This window comes from Saccoglossus kowalevskii, chromosome 4 (assembly GCF_978046115.1).
Source record: "Saccoglossus kowalevskii chromosome 4, keSacKowa6.1, whole genome shotgun sequence".
Taxonomy (NCBI): Eukaryota; Metazoa; Hemichordata; class Enteropneusta; family Harrimaniidae; genus Saccoglossus; species Saccoglossus kowalevskii.
The window spans coordinates 17,760,931-17,783,926 of NC_140644.1; the positions used below are offsets into that span (position 1 = coordinate 17,760,931).

At 36.1% G+C, this 22,996-nt stretch overlaps 2 protein-coding genes across 2 annotated transcripts; one reads left to right on the top strand and one right to left on the bottom strand.

Moving 5' to 3' along the window:
- Positions 1-807: 807 nt before the first annotated feature.
- On the bottom strand, positions 808-8,224 carry LOC100379006 (uncharacterized). Its single transcript, XM_002732365.4, has 3 exons — positions 8,175-8,224; positions 5,666-5,746; positions 808-5,484 (listed from the first exon to the last, which is right to left on the bottom strand). Exons 2-3 carry the CDS (start codon positions 5,735-5,737, stop codon positions 2,191-2,193), a joined length of 3,366 nt encoding a protein of 1,121 aa, XP_002732411.1. The 5' UTR covers positions 5,738-5,746; positions 8,175-8,224; the 3' UTR covers positions 808-2,190.
- Positions 8,225-8,417: 193 nt separating this feature from the next.
- Positions 8,418-16,971, top strand: LOC100379047 (dynein axonemal assembly factor 6-like). Its single transcript, XM_002731697.4, has 6 exons — positions 8,418-8,722; positions 9,975-10,053; positions 11,035-11,131; positions 11,802-11,898; positions 13,124-13,209; positions 16,091-16,971. Exons 1-6 carry the CDS (start codon positions 8,636-8,638, stop codon positions 16,215-16,217), a joined length of 573 nt encoding a protein of 190 aa, XP_002731743.2. The 5' UTR covers positions 8,418-8,635; the 3' UTR covers positions 16,218-16,971.
- The last annotated feature ends 6,025 nt before the right edge of the window (positions 16,972-22,996 follow it).

Sequence of the window (22,996 nt, forward strand, 5' to 3'; positions counted from 1 at the left end):
CAAGGGAGCAGGGGCAAAGCGCCCTCATGCCATGGCCATGTGCCCCCTTGCCCTGGAGAGCAGATCCTCTGGCAACCATAAAATTCTGAATGACCAGGGATCACATGTGGCCTGTCTGATACTAATTTTGGCCCCAAGGAAGCCATAGAATGCTCCATTTTAACTTAGAATTATCAAAAATTCCCCACCCTGGTAGGGAGAACCCCATCTCTCCACTTGGTGGTGCCGCTGAATTGCAGTGAAAACCCCTGCATGATTATATATAATATCTATGTTAGGCACATCTTTTGTCAATACCTTTGGTCGCACTTGTCTATCTGCATCTTCTCTAGAATCAGAATTATGCATAGTAATGAGGATGTCATTTGATATGCTAGCCATATCTTGTCTGATGCCTTCCTGATAGCAGTGGTTACACATTTCAAATTGCAGTTCAGTACTTCAGATATTACAGCTTGAATGAAATATCAACTTAAAAACACACATTTTGAGAGCTGATCCCCGAGATTAATGCATTTTGCCCATTCAGTATGCAGTACATGCATATCGGGTACCTCTCCATTCCCATGATGCATAACGAAATATAAACAAAAAAGGATCAGGGAAAAAAAAAGGAAATGTTATGCAAATTAGATAATTAATACGCAGATTTCAAAACAAAACTGATTAGTACAGTGGTTTATCCCAGAACTTATATTCACCAAGTTTCATCAATATCTTGAGATATCAGTGGAACAGACACACTACCTACAAAAGACAACCATTATGTGGTTTGAGTCTTCGAGTAACAAGTTAATACACAATAGATGGTTGTCAATTATTTTATTAATACAGAATCAATAGTATTAACAGTTTACAACATTGTACAACATTTGCTCTATTAAATGTAGTAGTAACATATGCTTCGTAAATTACAGAGATTTTTTATGGTCAAAATAATATTTTAATGAATCAACATACAACAAATATGATTTTGGGTTTATATGTGCTTCTTGTAGAACAAAAACATTAAACCAGGAATTTGTTTATTAATAGAACATTGGATTCCCACAAATACCATTTCTGTATCTGTGAAACAAAAAGACTATGCAGTAAATACCTATAGTGAAATACATTATGTAAAGAGTAATTTTTCCCCAAGTACCTAAATTCTAGATCAAAACTATGTACATGTACATGTAAAAAGAAAAAGAAAGATTCTTCATTCTACAATACTCAAGTGTCATGGAACAGGTGATTAGTATTCAAATCACATCCATGAACACAAACTTATTACTGTGAAATACTTTATTTTAGCTGGAATTAATTTTCACTGCAAAGACTTTTTGGGTGTTTTTTGTGGATTTTATTTTCACTGATTTTGAATGTAAAATATAGGAAAAAAAACAGTATATTCGCTGGATTTAATTTTCACCGAATCATTCCTTCAGCGAAAATAGCGAAAACTGGTTTCAAGCGAAAATTAAATATTTTACAGTAATCAAAGTAAAAGTATTGATATGCTTGTATGTCCATTAGGAATAATAATTACATATATCAATATGTATTGACATTTCACAAAGTCTTACTTGCTTTCCAGACTATAAAATGAATAAAGTAGAAGTCAACTCAAAGTAACATTACTAACATTTGTCAGCGAGAACCAAATGGCATGGAAATCCATATCATACATGTAGGTATCAGAAATTAGTCAACCAGTCAAAATAGGAGATACATTACACTAAAACTGAATTGTGAAGCACATCATCATCATCATTATATAAAAGGATTACTCATGTTTACAGAGTTCAACATCACAGACTTTTTAGGTTTGGTGGGCATCTGTTTTATGGTTGTCTGAACAAGAAATTGCTTAATCTCAACATAGCAAAATAAATCAGAATCAGACACGACTATGGTAACTTCTGAATTGTGTTCATAGCAAGCCAAAATAATAAAAATAATAATGTAAACGTTTCATTAAGTTGGAACAACATAATCATACTATCAATTATGAATATTTTGATAAACTCATCAGTTATGTAAAAATATTTAAATAAGCACCCACGTTAGTTTCCAGCTAAAATCCGAAACGCTTTCTAGAATGACAGAAAAACAACAAAATAAGGCCAACTTTACCTTACTTTCAGAAGCAATTTTTAATGAGCTGGATTTTATTTCTGTCAATAAAGGTTGTTTTACACTCATTTTTTATATTTGCACAGTTGTTTCCGGAACTAAACAAGTCTCAATATTGGATGTTGCCAACACTATCTCAGTTGTGGTGGGTACAGTAACTATCTCCTGTATTTCTTGCACCGCACACTCGATGTCAGGATTATCTTCTGCAACAACCCAAGATTCAACTTCTGTTATTACATCAACTTTATTTTTTTTAGGAGACTTTTTAGGTTTTCGTACCCTTTTAGTTTTGGGTTTTGTGATGATGTGGCCCTCTGCAATTCTTTGGGCTTTTCTGGCCTTCGCAGTTGCTAATCGCAACAATTTTATCTCTTTGTTTTTAGTATGTGCAAAAGTAATATGCAATTTTAATCTGGTGAGTTGATGGAATGTTTTCCCACAGTGCTCACAGAAGTACGTGCTCTTCTCTTCGTGAGCCGAACGGGTGTGAGCTTCCAGTGCACTGAAGTTACAGAAAGCTTTATCACATTTAGAACATTTTTGATTCAGTTCACCTCGATGTATTTTCAAGTGTTCCTTGTAATTGTATTCCAGGAGAAATCCCCTTCCACACTCCTGGCAAGAGAAAGGAAAGTTGCCACTGTGCCACAGTTGATGCTTTTCTAAACTTTGCACTGTGGAGTAAGCCTTTCCGCACAAATCACACTTGTAATCCTTAGGCATTTTCTTCCGCACTTTTGTAATTACGGAACCTTTGGAGTCGACCCCATGAAACTTCTTTTTGTGGAGTTTCAAGTGTGTCATACCTTGATAAGCTGCACCACACTCCTCACATTTGTATGGCTTTTCGCCAGTATGTTTCAATTTGTGAACTTTCAACCCATTGACATACTTGAAGGATTTTCCACATTCACCACACTCAAATGGAAGAAGTCCTTTATGCCTAGCCAGGTGGATACCCATCTGGGTCTCAGTCTTGAAGGACTTGGTACAGAGCTCACATTTCAGTAGGATTGGAACTTTCTTTTGTATCACGTTACCATCAGCGTCAAGTTTAGGTTTTCTCACAGGTTTACGTCTAGGGGGTTTAATACCTACGTTGGTATGGATTACTGCTGTATGAATCTTCAATGCATTCAGAGAACTAAACTCTTTGGCACATAGTTCACACTTCTGTGGCTCATTACCTTTGTGGGTTAACTGGTGAGCAATGAGCGCAGAGAAATTAATAAATAACTTCCCACATGTATCGCACTGAATTTGACTTTTCTCATCATGCTTTTTCATGTGTTCATTCAAGTTATGCTGCAGAATAAAACCACGTTTGCAGATGTGACACGAGAAAGGCAACTGTTCAAGGTGCGATTTTTTGTGGAGTTCAAGATTAGCCTCACTACAGAAACCCCTATCGCACTCGTCACATGTGTGAGTTTTTGACAATTTTTTCCTCTCATTGTTATTGGGAATCACGCCAGGCTTTCCATGGTATCTTATTTCATGCTGATGACAGTTAGTGTAACTCTGGTATGCTTTATCACAGAATGAGCATTTATATGGTTTATCGCCAGAGTGAACTAGTAGGTGATTCTTCACACCACATTTAAGACGGAAAACCTTGTCGCAGATATTACACTTAAAACGTTCATCCAAATGAACTGTGCTTCCTCTGTCATCAAACATAGAAGATGTCGGATCGTCAGTGGTGTGGGTACGCTTGTGAGTACCCAACGCTGCACTGTTCCTGAAAAATAACCCACAGACATCGCACTGACATCCAGCACCCTTGCCGTGTGATATCATGTGTTCATTCAAATTACGCAGCAGTAGGAAGCCTCGTTTACAGATGTCACAGGTGTATGGCAACTTTTCAAGGTGGGTCTTTTTGTGAACTTCCAGGTTTGATTTAGTACAGAAACCTCTATTACACACATCACACTTGTGAGTTTGAGGCTTCTTTCGTTTGCCCGATGGTTTGGCGATTGTCCCAGGTTGTCCATGGTGTTTGATAGCATGATTCTTGCAATGAGTCAGACTCTGATACGTGTTATCACAAAAGTCACATTTATAGGGTTTCTCACCTGAATGGACTAAAAGATGGCTCACCAGATTACTCTTGTAACGAAATCCTTTCCCACAGGTTTTACACTGGAACCGGTTACCTCCATGATCGCTTCGTATATGACTTTGAAGACTAATAACAGACTGAAACTGTACTTCACATATGCTGCACTTGGTTGGCAACTCATCAGAACCACCACAATTCAGATTAGAAATTTTATGAGTTTTCAAATTATTACGAGAGGAAAAACTCTTCCCACATATATCACATAGGAAAGGTTTTGTGTGACACTTTTCATGAGCATTCAAAATAGACTTAAACATGAAGGTCTTCTGACAAAATGAACAAGAGAATAGGCTCTGCGTTTTACTGTGTGCATTTTTCATATGACGAATATATGCGTTCTTGCATTTTAATTTTCGATTGCAGTCTGTGCAGGAATATTCTTTAGAATTGTGAGCTCGCTTGAGGTGTGCTGAAAGGTGTCTTGAAGTGGTAAAACTTGAGTTACAGTCCTCGCAGTTATAAGTAATTTTTGAACGTGTTCTACTACTGATGCTGGTACTCCCACCACCTGTAACAGACTTCTTATTCTTGTTATTCAAGAAAGCAACATCACCATCATCAAAATTACTTTGCGTATTTGTTACACTATCGCTAACAGACTCAGACACAGCTTCTTGATCTGGATTTTCTTCTTTCACAAGTCCCATTCCCTCATCACGTGTATTCTCAAAAACAACCTTATCTTCAATCTTTACAGCTACATTCTGACTATCTCCCCCATCTTCTGCCTGCAACATATCAATGGTTTCTTCGACAAAAGCACCAATACGATTTCTGTCAGCACCATCATCATGACTACCCTCTGAGGTAGCATCAACAGCCTTCTCTGTACATGACACCATATCATCAGTGTGTCTTTCATTTTTTTTCTCCTGAGCTGTAACTTGTTCATCACTTTCTAAAATTTCGAAGGCATCATCACCATCATCATCACTGCTGACAGTTTGATTATCATTACAAAACTCATTCTCGTGCTCAGTCTGAATATTGTCTCCTTCTACAAAACACTTTGTCCTCTGAGGAGTACTCTCTGAGCTAAATTCGTCAAGTCTCTCTTCGCACTGATTCGGAGCAACATTTCTTGGGATCTGCACTTCAACATCTCCATGGTGGTATTTCAATCCACTGTTCTGATACAGCAATTTTAGATCCCTAGTACCATAGTATTCAGCTGCAGAGCTTGGTTCAACCACTTTCACAAATACACTGCATTCCAGCAGTTGTGAAAGCTCATGCGCCTGAGGTGAAAAGTGAAAATGTAAAAAAAAAAATCATTAAAAATTCCACAACGGCAACGATGCAATGCAAGCATGGAAAACAAAATAGTGCAGCTCTTCAAACATCTTGATATAAAGCAGAAACTATAAAACTTTGAGCTGTGGAAATCTGATACAAGTAAAGAAAATATCCAAACCATACCTTGCAAAAAAGAATCTCTTTAATGCGTAGTTTTGTATGTAGTCTCTCCAAGTCATCCTCAATATAAGCCATCTTGTTAATCTGCTGGGATGAAATAATATTTAAAACTTGTGTAATCAATGCTGATACTTTTGTTTGAAGTTAGGATTCACTCATGATATTTTATTCTGACATGTGCACTTCACACATAACTTAGGGTAGGAATTACCTTAAATTGTAAAATAAAAATTTCTATAGCACCTGGGGATACATTAATAACCATTCTTTCCAATCGCTAAGTTTATTCCATTCAAATTTGCACAATTCACAGTACAGTAGACCGTTGATTATCAGGACGGCGATTATCCGAAATGTTCGGTTATCCGAACCTACTGTGTGTCCCCCCAAAGTTTGTATGCAGGTCTGGCTGTGTTCCGTATAATACAAAAGTCAACTGTGAACAATAAATACTACAGTCGTCTTGTGTGATCTTCTGGTGCAACACTTTCAATAAAGCTATTGTCAACATGTAATCCGACGTCTTTCACATGTACGTTCATTGTTTACAGTGTCTGCGCAAACAATGACACGAATTACAGTATCCAATAATTTCCTAAATTCAGACAAGCCTATTATGCAACACCAGTGTTCCACTGTAAAATAAAAAAATTTCTAAAAACACAAACTTCATCAAATGTCTTCTCCACTGTTTACAGTCAGATCCTTAACTTTACCAAGTTGTAAGTCACCGCAGCTCGGATACTTTCCCGGGAAAATTGAACGGGGTTCCACTGCCGTCAAAGAAACGCGGCCATGAGCCGATCCCATGTTTTTTCCGATTTTTAAATTTAATGTCTAGTATCAGAAGTAACATCCTTTTCGGAATAAAAAAAGAAAGAAAATAACTTCTGGGATGTCTTGCCACAGAAGCGACGCCAGTTTAATAGTGCAGTGAAAAAGAGTGACGAAATGACAAAACCTTGGTGTGCCTCTTTGATGGTTTATCAGCAGACAACGGCAACCAATGACCACAGTCGGCGGGCCGTTTGATGGTTCTCAGCGTCAAAGTGTTTACGTCCGGTGATCACAGTAGCCAACCAGGATTTTTACAACAAATTATTATGTCAATCGTTCTAGGTGTTAAAAACTTTGCTGAATCCAATAAAATCGGGACATCTTGTAGCAGTTTACCATTCAAAAATCCATGAGCAATCTGGTAACATTGAGCCGATCTATACACAGCGACCTTTCACCTGTTTACTTTATCAGCGTCTTTTATCTAGTGTTGGCATGGCTACCCCCCAGTGAAACCCAAACGATGTGTGCTTGATTTATAAATCGACTAGAACGTGGCGAAACGGCAAGCAATCTATCTACCGAGTAATGTGTTGCTAAATCGACGATATCCGATATCAAGGCAAAAAAAAAGCTGCTGGATTTTTCCAGTAAAATGGCTTCAAGTGTAGGACTGAAACAAAAGATAATGAAAACAGCCAATGACGATCGTTTAGAGAAATTCGTCTTCACTTTGTTCCGGGACTTGATTTTCCCAAGAAAGAAGCAAAAGAACTTTATTATCGCTACATTTTACGGACATTTTGAAACATTTTTTAACATTCCAGCGTGCAACATTTTTATTACAATGTGTTACTGATTAAATAAAAATGTTATAATGACGTACTCTACATGTACTATTGCTTGATTTCATTACAGTCAAGTGCGTTAGAATTTGTGTGTACGTGAGCCTGTAAATTAAGTAAGTACGGATATTCAACGTTCTACTGTACATGTATACCGAATGAATCTACCAATGTCAGTACCAAAATCACAGAAAATAATAATCAGGGGATACTGCACCTTGAGCAATCAGCTGACTTTCAGCTAATCACTGATGGTGTAACATTGCATATTCAAAGATAGCAACCCCTAATTATTAATATTAGTGATGGAAAAATCAGGAAAAAAATAATATGAAATAACACTGATCAAGTGCATATTTTAGTCAAAATCAGCTAGTAAGGCGTCATATGACACACGTCTGTGCTGAGACAGCGCTTCCTGTGACGACACAACGGTTACCGGCCTCTTGTGGCTTGGTACACCACATGGAGGTAAAATGGTACGCCATGACACTTGAGGCGGGAACAGGCCAATATCTCTATAGTGTTATGAATAGGAGGGCCGAGGGAATAATGTCACCATGCAACTCTATAGTATTTTGAGTTTCGGGTATTCATGATTTGTAGCCCTGTTACTCGTGGGCAATTATACTGATAACAAACACTGTTAGCTTTACCCCATCGCCCATCATTAATTCGCCTACTTCCGGTTTCTACGTTTAGAATCAGACATTACAAAAATACAAAAGGTCAAAGACCTTCAAAGAACTGATTCCAATAACAGGCGCAAAACGTAACAAACATTTCCAATTTGGTCATATATATGTACCATACAAACCATATATTCCAAAATGTGTCTATGCAAATCATATTTCAAAATATTTTAGCTACAATTTTAAAAGAGAACTCACCAGTGCGATCGCTTTTTTGATCGATTTTGGGGACGCAAACGACTGACGCTGAGGGCGTTGACTTCCGGGTCATTTGCTTGGCGTTCTCATCCAAGACTGTACTGGGCCGTTACTAGTAACGTGTTTTTGAATTTTTAGGTGATGTACTCATGCGAAACAATATTTAATCTCGCGAACGATACATTTTTTTGTCAGACTCGAGTATCACCATTCATAGAAAGGATTTAAAGAAAGGTCGGCGTTGAGGGCGCTGGTTTCCAGGACAGGCAGTTTGGATTTGTTTTCGATCGCCGTGGTTACTGAATACTTGCCACGAACGGAGATAACCTAAACGATAATTGTATTACTTTCTAGTACGTGATATTCGTCGACTATCAGTTCAAATTGAGCTCAATAATTCATCATATACAAACCGCCATTGTCAACGTAAAATTTACAGGGAACAGACAAAGCTAAATAATATGAATTGCAGTGAATTCCTCCCCAATATAAATCAGCTTGCTAATTTATTGAAACAAGATGAAGGAGATAGTTCTGACGATGACCAGGTAAGGCATTTATTTTTTAATACAAAGAGTGGTGATCGGAGTTCATGATGTGGGTGCTTCCAGGAAGTGTCACTTCAAGCTCGTGTTGGAAATAAAATAGAAATAAATCAGTAGTCTCAGCGTAACAAAGGTATTTCCTTCATTTTTATAAATATTTATAAATTAGACACTCAAAACTGAAACAAGAGGAATCTATTGATCGATTTAAATAAATGGTGTTGTTTTCAAATGATGATGTTTTGCATTTGTAGTTATCGTTTGATTCAACTGCCATCAAAATATGCATAATAATGATGGGAAAACCTTTGTATTATTCATTACATGTATTTATTTTCAAATAGTCCTGATCGATTTCAAAGCAATTGACTAACTTTTATTCGCCATTAATTCACAAGAATTTTACCAAATTGTAGCTAATTAGAATTAATTAAGGATAAATCAAGATAAATGGTCATTACTAGTTTGTTTTGGTTCATCTGTTTGGTCTACAACATTGAGCATCAATTTTCTGCGCATCCACCAGTTTTACCATAGCAGGATCTGGTGTTTGAGTGGGCAGCCAGCAGCCAAATGTAAACATCATCCACTCTTACAATGCTGCTATAATGCATCAACCTGATTTAAATCTAATGTACCTAGTTATAGACTTTCTCGCCCAAATATTTCCGTACTTTTTTTCTTATATTCTTCAATATTTCTGGAAATGAACCCTAATTTTGGAGCCAACAGACACAATTGAGTTAATTTTTGGTTTTTAATGAAAAAATTTGGCTTTTTTTTTGTCCCAATCTTCTGAAGGAAATTGCAGACTGTAATTGGGACTATTTTGTGAATTTGTGATGACAAATAAATAGTGATGGTGATTAAAAGGTTAAACACATTACATAAATAATTCCAGATTTTGTATTAGAGACAATTCACCATGTATTGTATGTAGCATAATAGTACATGTCACTGTCAAATCTATAGCATGTAGTTTTAATGAGAATATCATGTTTTCATTTGATTCAGAAAAAATATAGAATAGTGGCATGTTTATAATAGTGGTGCCACTGAAAACAAATGGGATCGGTTTTCTGAGGCAGTGACAACTAATAGCCACAACATCTCTATCTTAGGACCACAGTCAGCTGGCATCGGTGTCGCTGGGTGTTATATGATAGAGGTATAGGACTCACATCACACACTGCATCATTTATAGCTTTCATGACCTAATGGTATTAATAAATGTTACACACTGTGTTGTTTGCAGCCGGTGAACGCTACAGCTAAGCTGGGACCAGCAAGTATAGGTCCAGTAAAACAAAAAGCTCCTGCTAACAAGGCACATTGTAAGTTATATGAATTTTTCTCTTCTCATACAATAACGTAAATCTTGAAAGCTTCAAATTAAATCAATAAATAAATACAATTTTGGATAGTGCAAATAACAAAACAATATCAACCAGGGTATTGCTTTGATTCATATTCTCTTGCTTATTGAAAATTTCTTTGAAATATTTTCGGAAATATGATTTTGTCTTGTTCAGCTGAATGTAATGTGTTTTCATAATTTCTTCAGCCTGTACTTATAAATGTTCCAGTGGCTTTGGGTCCCTTTTGGTTATATGCTTTGGTTTTTGATATTCAGTCCAGTAGTGTTTGAATATAGGTGATGAAAAGAGTGGAGCTAGAGCTAGATAAAGTTGTAAATTTTCATATTCTTATCATTCATCATCATCATTAGAATCATAACCGTAATTCAAATTCTCACAGGCAAAAAAAAATTGTCATAAATTTGTTGAAAAGATTTAAAATTCCACCATTTGTTGGACATAATTTGTGATAATTTATTTGCTTGTCAATGAAGCAATGACAATTTTAATTCTATTTCATTAACGATGTGAATATAAAAATTATCACTAATCGGTGAGAATTATATCTAATCATGCCGAATTGTGAAAAAGTGTCAATTTCTCGCACAAGTTTCACACTTTTCATTGATAGTTATTGAAATAAAAGTTGAATCAAGTGCATTTCATCTGGAACTACTCTGTTTCAATTCATAGATCAGTTTCAATTCCTGGGTTATATTTTTTTACTAGTGTATAGCATATTTATATATATGGTGTTATAATGCATTTAAAATTTAAATTCAACAACAGTCACATGACAAAAAAAATAGGCATAATAAAACATCCATTCTATCAATTTTGTAAAGTTTGTAACTTTTTTCTTGTACAAAATAATACATTTTTTTTTTCTAAATATATATTGGTATTGTTTGAAAACTAGTGATTGTGTTTTTTTTTTCTTGTTTTATTTGTTTTCAGCGGATGCAAAAAAAGATAGTAAAGACATCTGGGATGTCGATGAAGTTGAAGAAGGTGCAGAATTTGAAGATTTGGATGATCCAAGACCACAGCCTGAGTATGTAGATACTAATAAATCTAGCATGAAAAACAAGTTGCACATCAGTAACACAAACCACTATTTGTGTTTTCAGTTTTTCAAAAATATGAAGAAAAAAAACACTCTGACAAGATTATATAGTCATTGCAAATAAAGACTGTTAAATTAATTTTCGCTGAAAAGACATTTTAGGTGTTTTATATGAAGTTTATTTGAATAGTTGAATGTAAAACATAGAAAAAAATGGTATTTTAACTGGATTTTATTTTCAATGATTCATCCCTTTGGAAAAAATAGCGTTAATTAATTCTTAGTAAAAATAAAGTAGTTTACAGTAGATGACACAATTTGTTGATTAGTTAATGTCATGTGTGATTTACTGTCCCTGAACAACCTCTTGAAATTTATTTGCAAATGTTTTGGGAGCCCTTATGTACACAATTAGTCATTAGGCTATGGAACTTCACCATATTTTGCCTGTCAGTCACCCTAGGGTAATGATTTTGAATTACAATGAATGTATACAGATTCACAATGATTCACTTCTAGAACTAATGTACTGTAATGAACACCAGTGGTTAATCTCATCATATTTCCCGCTACGCTACGCTATGCTATCAATTACGTCACGTAATGGTCAACACTTCTTTAATCCTAATTTAACGTGTTATTGTTTTTTTATTACCAGATATGATATTGTGTATAAACAAGCTATCACAACAGAAGACATGTTTCTACAGATAGGAAATAAAAATCCCACTACATCATCATGTGAAGATATGGTGGTAAGTCTGTGTATTAATTCAGTGGTCACGATGGGACCAAGAGTGTTGTTACAAAGGGATGATGTCACCTGATGCAGCATTCTGTACTTGATGTATAAATTCAATTTGCATAATTTGAGGCAACCCTAATATGCAATCAAACGTCTGGTCACATGAAAACCTGTAAAACCTTGATTTTATCACTTAATATTCTGCATATCTATAAACTATGCCATATTTGCAGTATTTCTATTAGGAGTGCGTTTCCAATAAAATTGCACATAAACCTAAAACTGCATTTCTATGTTAGATTATTGAAGTATTTAATAATTTTCCTATAGACTCATCTCTACATACACTACTAATAGAGCAAATAATGTGTGTATGTTTAAAGTTTGTATGATGTTGTGCAGTGAGAGTATGTATTGCATCTCATGTTATATATGCTGGTTTAGACTGGCAAAGTCAGGACTTCTTTTTTGTTTTACAAAAAGAAATCATTTATTGTTTCAAGTCCTTTTAGCGTGATCACGAAAACCAACATGACCGCGAAAGGAATGTGCACAGAAAACAAGTTGATTTAAATGTCTGATGTATATAAGTACGGTAGTTTTTCAAAATCGCCGGGACCTCAGAAGTGAAAGGTCATGTTTATTAACATAGATATATGCTGTGTACAGCTGCACTCTGATTTGTTGTCTGTGCTAGTCAACAACTTTTCATTAGCATAATCACCGGAGTGATTATGCAGGGGGTCCAGTCAGGATTTCTTTTGCAGTCACGCTAGTTTTCGCGATCACACTAAAAGACTAAATTGACAATATTTTTTGTTTTAAAACAAAAAAGAAGTCTTGACTCTGCCAGTCTAATGCTGGCGCTATACCCTGACATGTTGCATCAAGTGTGATGGACAACAGTTTTGAGAACGTTAAATCACCAAAGTCACAATACAGTGCTGGCCAATCTCATAATCAAACAATGTTTTTTACATGCATGATATATGCTGCATTTAGGCCCATATCGAACATGACATGACGTGAGAACTGGAACTTTAAACCACCATCTGGAAAACATGTGACACACTGCTATATGCAGCATGCGATAAAAACTGCATGTTATCGAATGCATAATGACTATCCTTTGGTGTGCGCATATCTTCTGCCATCTGTATCTCATCACTGGTAATTATGGTTTGTATAGTCATACTTAAATCAGGGAATGAATTTATTTACATTATTTGATACAGGTGAAAATCAATCTACCAAATACAAAGAAATCTGATGTGGACCTCAATGTTACAGACAAGTTTTTAGATATCAGGTCTCCTAAATTGTAAGTACATTAATATTATCACAGCCTGAATTCTCTTCTATGAGATACAAATGGACTTTGTTAAAGTTATTGCAGTCGTCGTGTATCTTAGGGAAGGGAGAGAATATAATATCTAGGTAAATGGTTACAAATGTACTTTTCTGTCGTTTCATATGTGTGCATATAAACAAGTCAATTATAGGGGCTCTGTCTATAGAATGGCTGTATCTGTGTGTGTCAGGTTTCTATTCAATGACAATACAAAGAAAAAAATCAAATTACTGATTGGTTTTAATTATATTCATTTTTTTCCCCAAGTAAGAAAAAGTATGGCACTATGTTTAGCAGCCAGGCTGAGATGCTCGATCACTGAGTTAATTACTAAATACGACGCATTATTCACATCCATTTTACCCAGTAACATGTAATACTGCATGAATTTATCACCGATTTATGGTGTAAACGATGCGAGCATCACTGAAGTTGTGAAGTACATGCGGTGTGTTCCTTTCAGGATACTAACAGGGTTGCCAAGCTGCTCAGAGACTCTGACATGCTGAGAATCATTTCCGTAATATATGATTTATGCCCCTCCAGTTGTTTTATGACACTTATCCTAGTTTTTTAGTTCCCGTTCGGACGCAGTCCGAAAACGGGGACTTATGTTTTGCCCTGTGTGCGTTTGTGCGTCCGTCCGTCCGTCCGTGATCACCTGTATCTCGAACATGCATGGACCGATTAAGTTCAAACTTCACTCATACATCACACATTATATGGGACATATGCACATGCATTTTTTTCATGATCTGATTAACGATAGCCGAATAGCGGCCATTTTAAGGCCGAAAATGCATCAAAATCGCACATTTTCACCATTCCGGACCCGGATCTCAGTTATGCATGGACGGATTTTGTTCAAATTTGGTACATACATTAAACAAAATAGGACCTTGATGCACGTCATTTTTTTTTTGGATCGGGTTCGAAATGGCCGACTGGCGGCCATTTTGTTTTAAAGAATTCAGTTCTGGATCCGTATCTGAGACATGCTTGGATTGATCGAGTTCAAACTTCACACACACAAGGTACATCATGTCACAAATATGTATGTGCATTTGTTTCATGATCTCATTAACGATAGCCAAATGGCGGCCGCTTTAAGGCCGAAAATGCATTGAAATCGCACATTTTCACCATTCCGGACCCTGATCTCAGTTATGCATGGACGGATTTCATTCAAATTTGGTACATACATTAAACATAATAGGACCTTGATGCACGTCATTTTTTTTTTCGGATCAAGTTCGAAATGGCCGACTGGGGGCCATTTTGTTTTAAAGAATTCAGTTCTGGATCCGTATCCGAGACATGTCTGGATTGATCAAGTTCAAACTTTACACACACAAGGTGGTACATCATGTCACAAATATGTATGTGCATTTGTTTCATGATCTCATTAACGATAGCCAAATGGGGGCCGCGTTAAGGCCGAAAATGCATTTAAATCGCACATTTTCACCATTCCGGACCCGTATCTCAGTTATGCATGGATGGATTTTGTTCAAATTTGGTACATACATTAAACATAATAGGACCTTGATGCACGTCTTTTTTTTTTGGATCAAATTCGAAATGGCCGACTGGCGGCCATTTTGTTAAAGAATTCAGTTCTGGATCCGTATCCAAGACATGTCTGGATTGATCATGTTCAAACTTCACACACACATGGTACATCATGTCACAAATAGATATGTGCATTTGTTTCATGATCTGCTTAACAATAGTGGAATGATGGCCATTTTAATGCCGAAAATGCATCAAAATCACGTATTTTCACAATTCCAGAACCGGATCTCAGTCATGCATGGATGGATTTTGTTCAGATTTAGCACAATGTGTTGTACATATGCAGGTGCATTTCGGTCATGATCTGCTTTGAATGTATATGTCACTCAAATATGAACGGAACGGGGACGTGTCATTGACAATGACTTGTTTTTTAAGACTTAGACAATGACCAACTTGTAAATAGTCTGTCATGTGAATCACTGATCATGTCACAGTCAATGTCAACAATAAATTGTTTGTAGGAAAGATTACTCCTATGTTGAAAATAAAACTAACAATGTGAACAAAATCGTAAAAAAAATAGTTGCTTACCGGTACTTGCAAAACCTAATGTAAAAAAGTCCAACTTGCTTTTCATTCATACATTGCTTGGTTTGTTGGGATCGGTAACACAATATATCGAATGTACTAAGAAAGAATGTGCTTGTTAACAGTCTGTCATGCAAAGTACATGATTGCCTACCTTATTCACAGACTGCAACCTATTGACATTGAGAATGCTGTAATCATAACGCTATTACTTGTCAACTGAAATATTGCATTCTGGGTTGCTCCTTATTGATTGAGGGTAACACATTAGGCTGCTATGATTGTTTTTTGATCATCGCAATGTTCAGTTTCCAATACAGCATAGGATATTTATACAGTTCAGTCATTTTTAATTAACTGAGAATTTTCCATTGCTACTGTTTTTGCACAAGTAGCCATTTTAGTAGTTTTACTCTTGAAGTCCCAGTAAAAAAATAATATATGGCCCGGAGGGAATTTATTAAATACAACAACTGTAGTCTAAAGATACCAATGTCAAAAATATTATTTGTGTTATGATTTATTGATGATATTTTCTATTTTTATTTAAAGGACAGTGGTTGTTGTGCAGTGTGTGTTCGAATTTCATGTAAACAAACAATGTATTTTACACACATTGTGTACAGAATGCAGTGCTGTGGCCTCCGCCCTTTAAGCCATGACTCACATTTTCATTCCAAAATACAGAATGATGCCTTCTTTTTCACTGTGATATCAATTTCTGGGTTTTTTTTTATTTTCACAGCAAACTTGGCCTTCATCTTCCACATCCTGTGGACAGTAAAACAGGTTCTGCTAAGTGGGATGCCGACAAGGAGTTGTTAATAATTACACTTCGTATGAAACGAGAGTTTGACTTCATTAACCAATGAAACTGAATCCAAGAACTGCTGAGTCATCCATCACCGCCATTGTCGTCTTTCCTCAACTTCACAAAATGTTGATGATATAAGGGTAATCATAAAAATGAATTTCACCAAAGCTGCTGCGACCTTTGTCTGAAGAATTCCAGTACACTACAACATTTCACGTTATTTCCAGTTGTAATAATTTTGTGTGAAATGTGACTCTTTTAAATCAAAGCTGTAAACTAGTTACTAGTAACTGCTGCTCTAGTTACCGCCAAATATTTTGATAATATTTTCATCAAAATCTCTAAACAATCGCTAATTCTGTCTGTTTAGTTCAAAATTGTCATTTATGTTAGAGAAAATGACGTCAGGTGAGGTTAACAAAAAAAAAAACTGACCAGATTTCAAAATTTGGATTGATCAGGTTTACAGAAAACTCAGTATTGCTTTCCCCAGTACACCTTGCAAAATATTCTGTGTTCTGACATAAATAATATAAATTCATTTTGTACATTGTGCTCACAGATATTTCTGATTTTGGACCATGCCTATTATTTATGTTTTCACCACAATAGACTGAATGTTTCAAATATGGTATTTGTATTTATTTTATTATGTACATTGTGGGTTTATTTCAAATAATATAAATATTTCTAATAACGTTATCCAACTTATTGACTTCAGAAGTAATTGACATGAAGCGTTTTCTAGTTTTTATATGAATCCATGCTGTGTATCATATTATGAAGAATAAATTTGAATATTTTAATTCTTATTATGGTTTGCTGCTTTGTCGTTGTTCTGTGTTATCAGTTATCAGTCATTTGTCATTAAAGACAATGGGACCTTGATGCACATTATTTTATTTTTTGGATCACGTTCAAAATGGCCGACTGGCTAACATACATGAACTGGTCAAGTGTCACCATCAAATCAAAAATGACTGGCTAGCAGCTGTCTTGTTCTCTCTCTCTATATATATATATTTGTTTCTGTGCACAGAAAGCTTTTATTTCTTCTGATGATAATTTCTAATGGATTTGTGCTAGTTATTTAGCTAGATGTAATTATTATAAACATACTTTGTTTTTATCAAAAACAACAGTTTCCTAAATAGTTTGAAACTTGCTATACATGCAAACTGTGTAGTGAAATGTCTTGTAATAGTTTCTAATTTAAACATGCATGAAAATTAGTTAATTTGTGAAAATTAATTTTATTTTGATGATTATCGATCTGGTTATTTTTGTTGAGAAATGCTATTCTTCAAAACTGCAGTTCGAGATTTCGACTGAGATCTGATTGTTCAGATTATTGATGGCTGATCTATATACAGCGCCCTCTTAGAGTCGTGTGAATCTTTTGTTTTTACTTCTGTATTAGTGTTTCTCGCAAAAGTTGCTCCCTGGAGCCGGGATGAATGTAATATTAGAAATTAATGGCTACTTCATGACAACAATGAAAGCACGTGACAGCTACTTGTACACATTGTATGTTTTAGATCCAAAACAGATATAAATCTGAGAATACCATTTATTTAAGTAGCGCCCCCTAGTGACAGAATGCTCCTGTAACGTCTAAGTGACATACTAGTATATGGTGACCCACAGTCCCTCTAAGGGGCTGTGGGTGACCGCAATATCGCTTAAATCGAGTTTTGTTGAATAACTGTTCATTATCTGGAACTATAAAGTCAAATCTTTCAAAAACATAATCTTCATTATTGGATAACTACAGATCAAGACAATGCCGACGCTTTGAAAGAACCGCCCGCAGGTCAACCATTTACGTCATAAATAATATCGCTTCATTGATAGAGGGCGCAAATTAATGGTGTGGACTCATTGATTGAAACGATGGCGTAATTGCTATGAAATGTACAGAAATCCATGAGAAACTGTGATAAATATTTAACTGACATAGCTTCTGGACTTTTAGTCGTTATAATTGTCGATATACGTAAACTGTGTTTACATTAAATGAATGCCGCCACCGACAACTAATCAGAATATATGCATTCCATTATTGCTAAAATTAAATACAAATTAACCAATCAATCCATCAGTAATTGGTACGAAAACAGTGGACCTCCACGAAGTTAAGGAAATCTCATCAAAAGATATGGGGCGTTATCTGTTTTGAAGGACACTCATTTTAACAACGTCAGGTCGATGGTTCAATGTGTATCTATCTATACTCGTGATCAGTAGACGGCGTTCTTCTTACGCTATCATGTATCGATGGCAAAATTGGTATTAAGTGTGTCAGGATCAAAATATATAACTTATATGCAAACTGCCGCGGTAAGGGGGTGCTCGTGCCAATAAAGCATGGGCTTTCTGCTAATGTTTTTAATGAGAGTTATAATTCCCATATTTCGTCACAAACAGAATGGTCTCAATTATACAGTTTCACTACAATAGAAGCTTGAAATTCCTTATTTTAATATTTCACGTAGGATCTCAACTTGACATCGTTTTCACAAAAAGCGACCAGGGAAGTAAACTTTCTACATAGCCCTCAGATGTGAACTTGAACCACCACTGTGTGAGTATCCCCTCCCATCTCCGTCGAGCGATCTACCAAAAATATCCATACGCATGCAAACCTTCATTATCCGAATCGGTTTCGCTAAACCCTGCCATACATGACATGATGTTGAAGCTTCGGCGCGAGGGATAGTAATCAGACCCCCCCCCCCCATGTAAAATTTCGTGCCGTCTCCTCTGCTTGGCTGACGAAGATGGTAAACCACCAAAAAGTACATAAACCACCGTGAACGGAGACTATTTACCATCTGAACTCTCTAAAGTTATCAGAAATAAAAAATCGTGACCACGTGGAAATTAAAAGTATTGCTTAATATACAACTTCCACAACTTCAAAAAATTATGAACTCTCATCTCCGTAAAAACTAATTTGAACATTTGAAAACAAATCTTTCTCGTTCACAAATAAACCGTGACGTTGATAACTGCGTTAACCGCACCTCTATTGCCAATACTACTATCGCAATGACCCGTCACGTCGATAACACTGCCGGGCAACATCTTTATATATGGCCTTAGTCATATATGAACGGTAGATTGTGGCTGCAATAGGGAATTAGTCTTGTGTTTGCACTTCGATACATCTATCATCACTATTGTTAGTAATGTGCCCGCATACCTGTAGCCACGACTTCAATTAAAGGGCGGTGGTCACGACGCGTCCTGATTGATATCGACCTGTAATATAACATTGGGGCTTCGAATACAAAATGTTAAGACAAATACAAAAGAACGACAGAATTGGACTTACAGACTAAACTATTAAAAAGATACATCCTCATACAGTAATATTCTAAACCATTGTCATTGGTATTTAAACAAAATAGAAGAAAAAACATAAATTCAAGAATAAACCTCAAGTAAGGAATTAGTTAGATCACCGTCCCTCAATAGTGTCGAGGGACGGTGGTTAGATACTATGAAATCAAACAACAAAACTAAGGCAGTAACAGGGGTAAAACGTGTTAAATACTGATCTGAGATTAAAACTTTTTTTTTTACTAAGCATGCTACCATTTCATTCAACCTGTACTTTTTCTGAAAGCCAAGACATAGGCGAATACAGTAGTGCATGAGATGCCATACCAATGTTTGTTTGCTTAAGAAATTACCGGAAGGCCAATTTCGCTATTATGTTTGTTTTTTTATTATTCCGACTATGGAAAACATCGTTTTTTAATACTTCCAGAAAGTACGCGAATGACCTTTAAATTGCATGGGACGTTGGTAACGATGTGGACTAGACAACCACGTCTAGGTTTTCCTTTATTTACCCTTGTTCTTCTAGCTTCAACCGAATAACTACACGCATACTACCTGCAACGAATCGTCCAGCATCATAGCGATATTGACCGTCGGGTGACCTCTTAGACAAATATTGGTCGGGTATACAAACTACCGTATTTGCCTATATCTGAGCCTTCAAATGCTATATAGATTGTCATAGTTGCATGCTTAGAAACTTTTAAACAAATTCTGAATCACAATTCAAACAGAACATCACTTAGAGATGGACCAGTCACCATAGCAACTAGTCATATCTTTGTTCTGAAAATACTAATACAAACATATTTACATGAAGTTTTTGAGTTGGTTGAAAAAATGGGCTTTTTCCATAAGCTACTAAAATATAGTGTCAACGGCAAAGTTATTTAATCTATAAAAACTTGTACTTCAATGTCAATGTCATATAATATAAATACTTTATTCTGCCACAAATAGAGAAGTAAAACAAAGCTCTGATGTCATCAGTTCTTCTTTATTTGGTATATTTGAAGATGTATATTGTCAACATTAAAGCGTGAGAGGTCGTCAGCTGCGCATGCGTCAGACGTTGTTATCGTCGCTTGGGACTTAATTCCCGCGCGTGCGCAGGTGACGATCCTCCCGCTTTAACACTGAACCACCATGATAACTGAATTACATTACATTATATCAACAATCCAATACACCATTCCTATGCACTTCATAAAGCGGATCACATAATCTTATACTGTTTGAACGTAAAAGGCCGTGGTCGTCGCACCGAATCCTGTTCAATACAGTTTTTATCATGCTGAAATTCGAACACGCGCTGCGAGACAACTACCGCCCTTTAAGTGGGTCAACGTAATAACATGAATATTACAGGACACAATTTTAAAAAGAATGAGAACACGTGAACTGTGCCAGATCTATTAAAAATTAAAATTATCAAACAATTTTCAAAACTAATAGTAAATGCATTTAATAGATATGAAGAGGGAATAAGAAAACTCCTGCACCAGACGCATAGTCAGCAATCAGAGGTTAAATATTTAACAGACCATGTCACAAATCAGTCAAATGTGTACAAATACATTCATTCATTCGTCATCAAGAAATGTAGGATATTATATTGCGTCTACTAGTACTATGTGTCAGCTGACTGAGTTCAAAGGTCAAGTAGGGTGATCCACATGTCATGGTAGGAGCAGTTCGCAGACTATAGAGGGGCTGTAGAAAGAATCCCAAACCTTGTTCCAAAACACAGTCCTTTGTCGGAAACTGTACGTGATTACATACTCGATTATAACAGTTGTTTATTCACATTGACATTACATTACGAGAAATTCGCGTGCGACGAATCCATGTGTACTCTTTATTTTATTGTCGCAAAACTGCCAGTGCGCAGTAATTTTCAGAGGCAACTCTTGTGGATGAACCGGCATATGGATAGCAACAAATGAAAAATGACTGTGAAAAGAAGTTCTTAACTATGGGTGCATTTCGCCATTTACTAAAAAAAAATATTTTGATCCATACAACCTACAGACAAGTTTTTGAGTAATGCCGTTCATTTGCGAGCCCAGACGTTAAAATTCTCTACCCATTTGCCACGAAAGTTACTATGGTAACACATTTCTTGCAGACTTAACACATTCGGAAGTTAAGCAATCCCGCACTCGTAGTCCCCCAGATTTCGAATTGGCACAATCGTTGCCGATATTTTGCGTAACCATGGTGAAATGTGTTAATTTCCACGCAGTCACCCACTAAATAAAACCCTATTGTGTAACGGTTGTAACAATGGTGTATTGTGTGAAGTCACTCTATTATCCCGGTGCTCTATAGCGAGCAATTCAGATTATAGGAAAACACGGTGGGACGCGTTGACCTCGCGTCTAAAAACGAGACTGCATTATAAATTAGAAACAGTCATAAAATAGGAGTAGGTTCTGCACTGAATACAGTTGTCCATTTGATGGGAGGTTTGAAATAAGAAAGTTTTATTGAAACGTTGTGTTTTGGGGTCGTAGGCGTCATCTTTTATGGGGCAAACCGATATTTGGTCACCAAGACACCGTCCGCAGTTTGGTTTTAGTAAGTGGGACGCGAGTGAGACATGGAAACATTTGACAAGAATATTGATCTGGTATACAGGGCATTTAATTATGTGTTTCCGGGCATTTTTCACCTCTGGTCCAACCTCGTCCAACATGTCTCTTAATAGCGAATGTAATACATTTATCGCATTTTTTTGTGTACTGTAATTGTTGTTTCCATAACAGACCATATAAAACAGTTTTTGGGGCATATGAGGTTATTTTCATGAACCCATGCTGGAAAGTAAATAAAGAACGTTACGTTACATATTGTGGATGAAGCTCGCAGTATTTTATCGAGCTAGTAAAACTTTAGGTTTTACACCACGATTAGAATTTCGCCATTAAAGCGGTAATCCTCTCCACATTGCAACCATATTTGCATCTGGAACGTTTGTATTTCACGCTATTTTATGTAACAATATACCAGAAAGCCAACTGGGTCAACGTTACTGAGATTTCATATCCTGTGTAGTTGAATCAGTTTAATTTTGTGATTTTCAACATCTGTGATGTTGATTATTTTTATTTTAAATTATTAGATTTTAAAATCTAAAAAAAAAAAAAAAAAAACTTTTCGGTTCTATGAGTAAAATATTTTGAGTTTGTTTCAATTGTAGCATGAGAGCTGCGATGTCACACCCGTATTTATTTTTCAGGTCTACGATGAAGTATCTCAATAACTCCGTCGTCCTGCAAAGGCAGGTATGGATCTAAGAGGTGTTATGCAAATATATATAGGTCATCATATTACTCAACATAGGGAGCATATGTGTCAGCAAAACAAAGTATTTGTTCTTAACCACAACGTCGATTCGTGAATTCCATGTTGTATATCAAAACAAAAAACAATGCCATAGTCCCCGTTAATGTCATCCTTCGATCTATTGATATCACGCCATATTGT

Excerpts from the sequence above, each read along its gene's own strand:
- LOC100379006 (XM_002732365.4), bottom strand. The coding sequence starts at position 5,737 with ATGGCTTATATTGAGGATGACTTGGAGAGACTACATACAAAACTACGC. Across the intron at positions 5,485-5,665 it reads AAGAGATTCTTTTTTGCAAG|GCGCATGAGCTTTCACAACT; the intron begins GTATGGTTTGGA and ends TTTTCACCTCAG.
- LOC100379047 (XM_002731697.4), top strand. The coding sequence starts at position 8,636 with ATGAATTGCAGTGAATTCCTCCCCAATATAAATCAGCTTGCTAATTTA. Across the intron at positions 8,723-9,974 it reads ATAGTTCTGACGATGACCAG|CCGGTGAACGCTACAGCTAA; the intron begins GTAAGGCATTTA and ends TGTTGTTTGCAG. Across the intron at positions 11,899-13,123 it reads CATCATGTGAAGATATGGTG|GTGAAAATCAATCTACCAAA; the intron begins GTAAGTCTGTGT and ends TATTTGATACAG.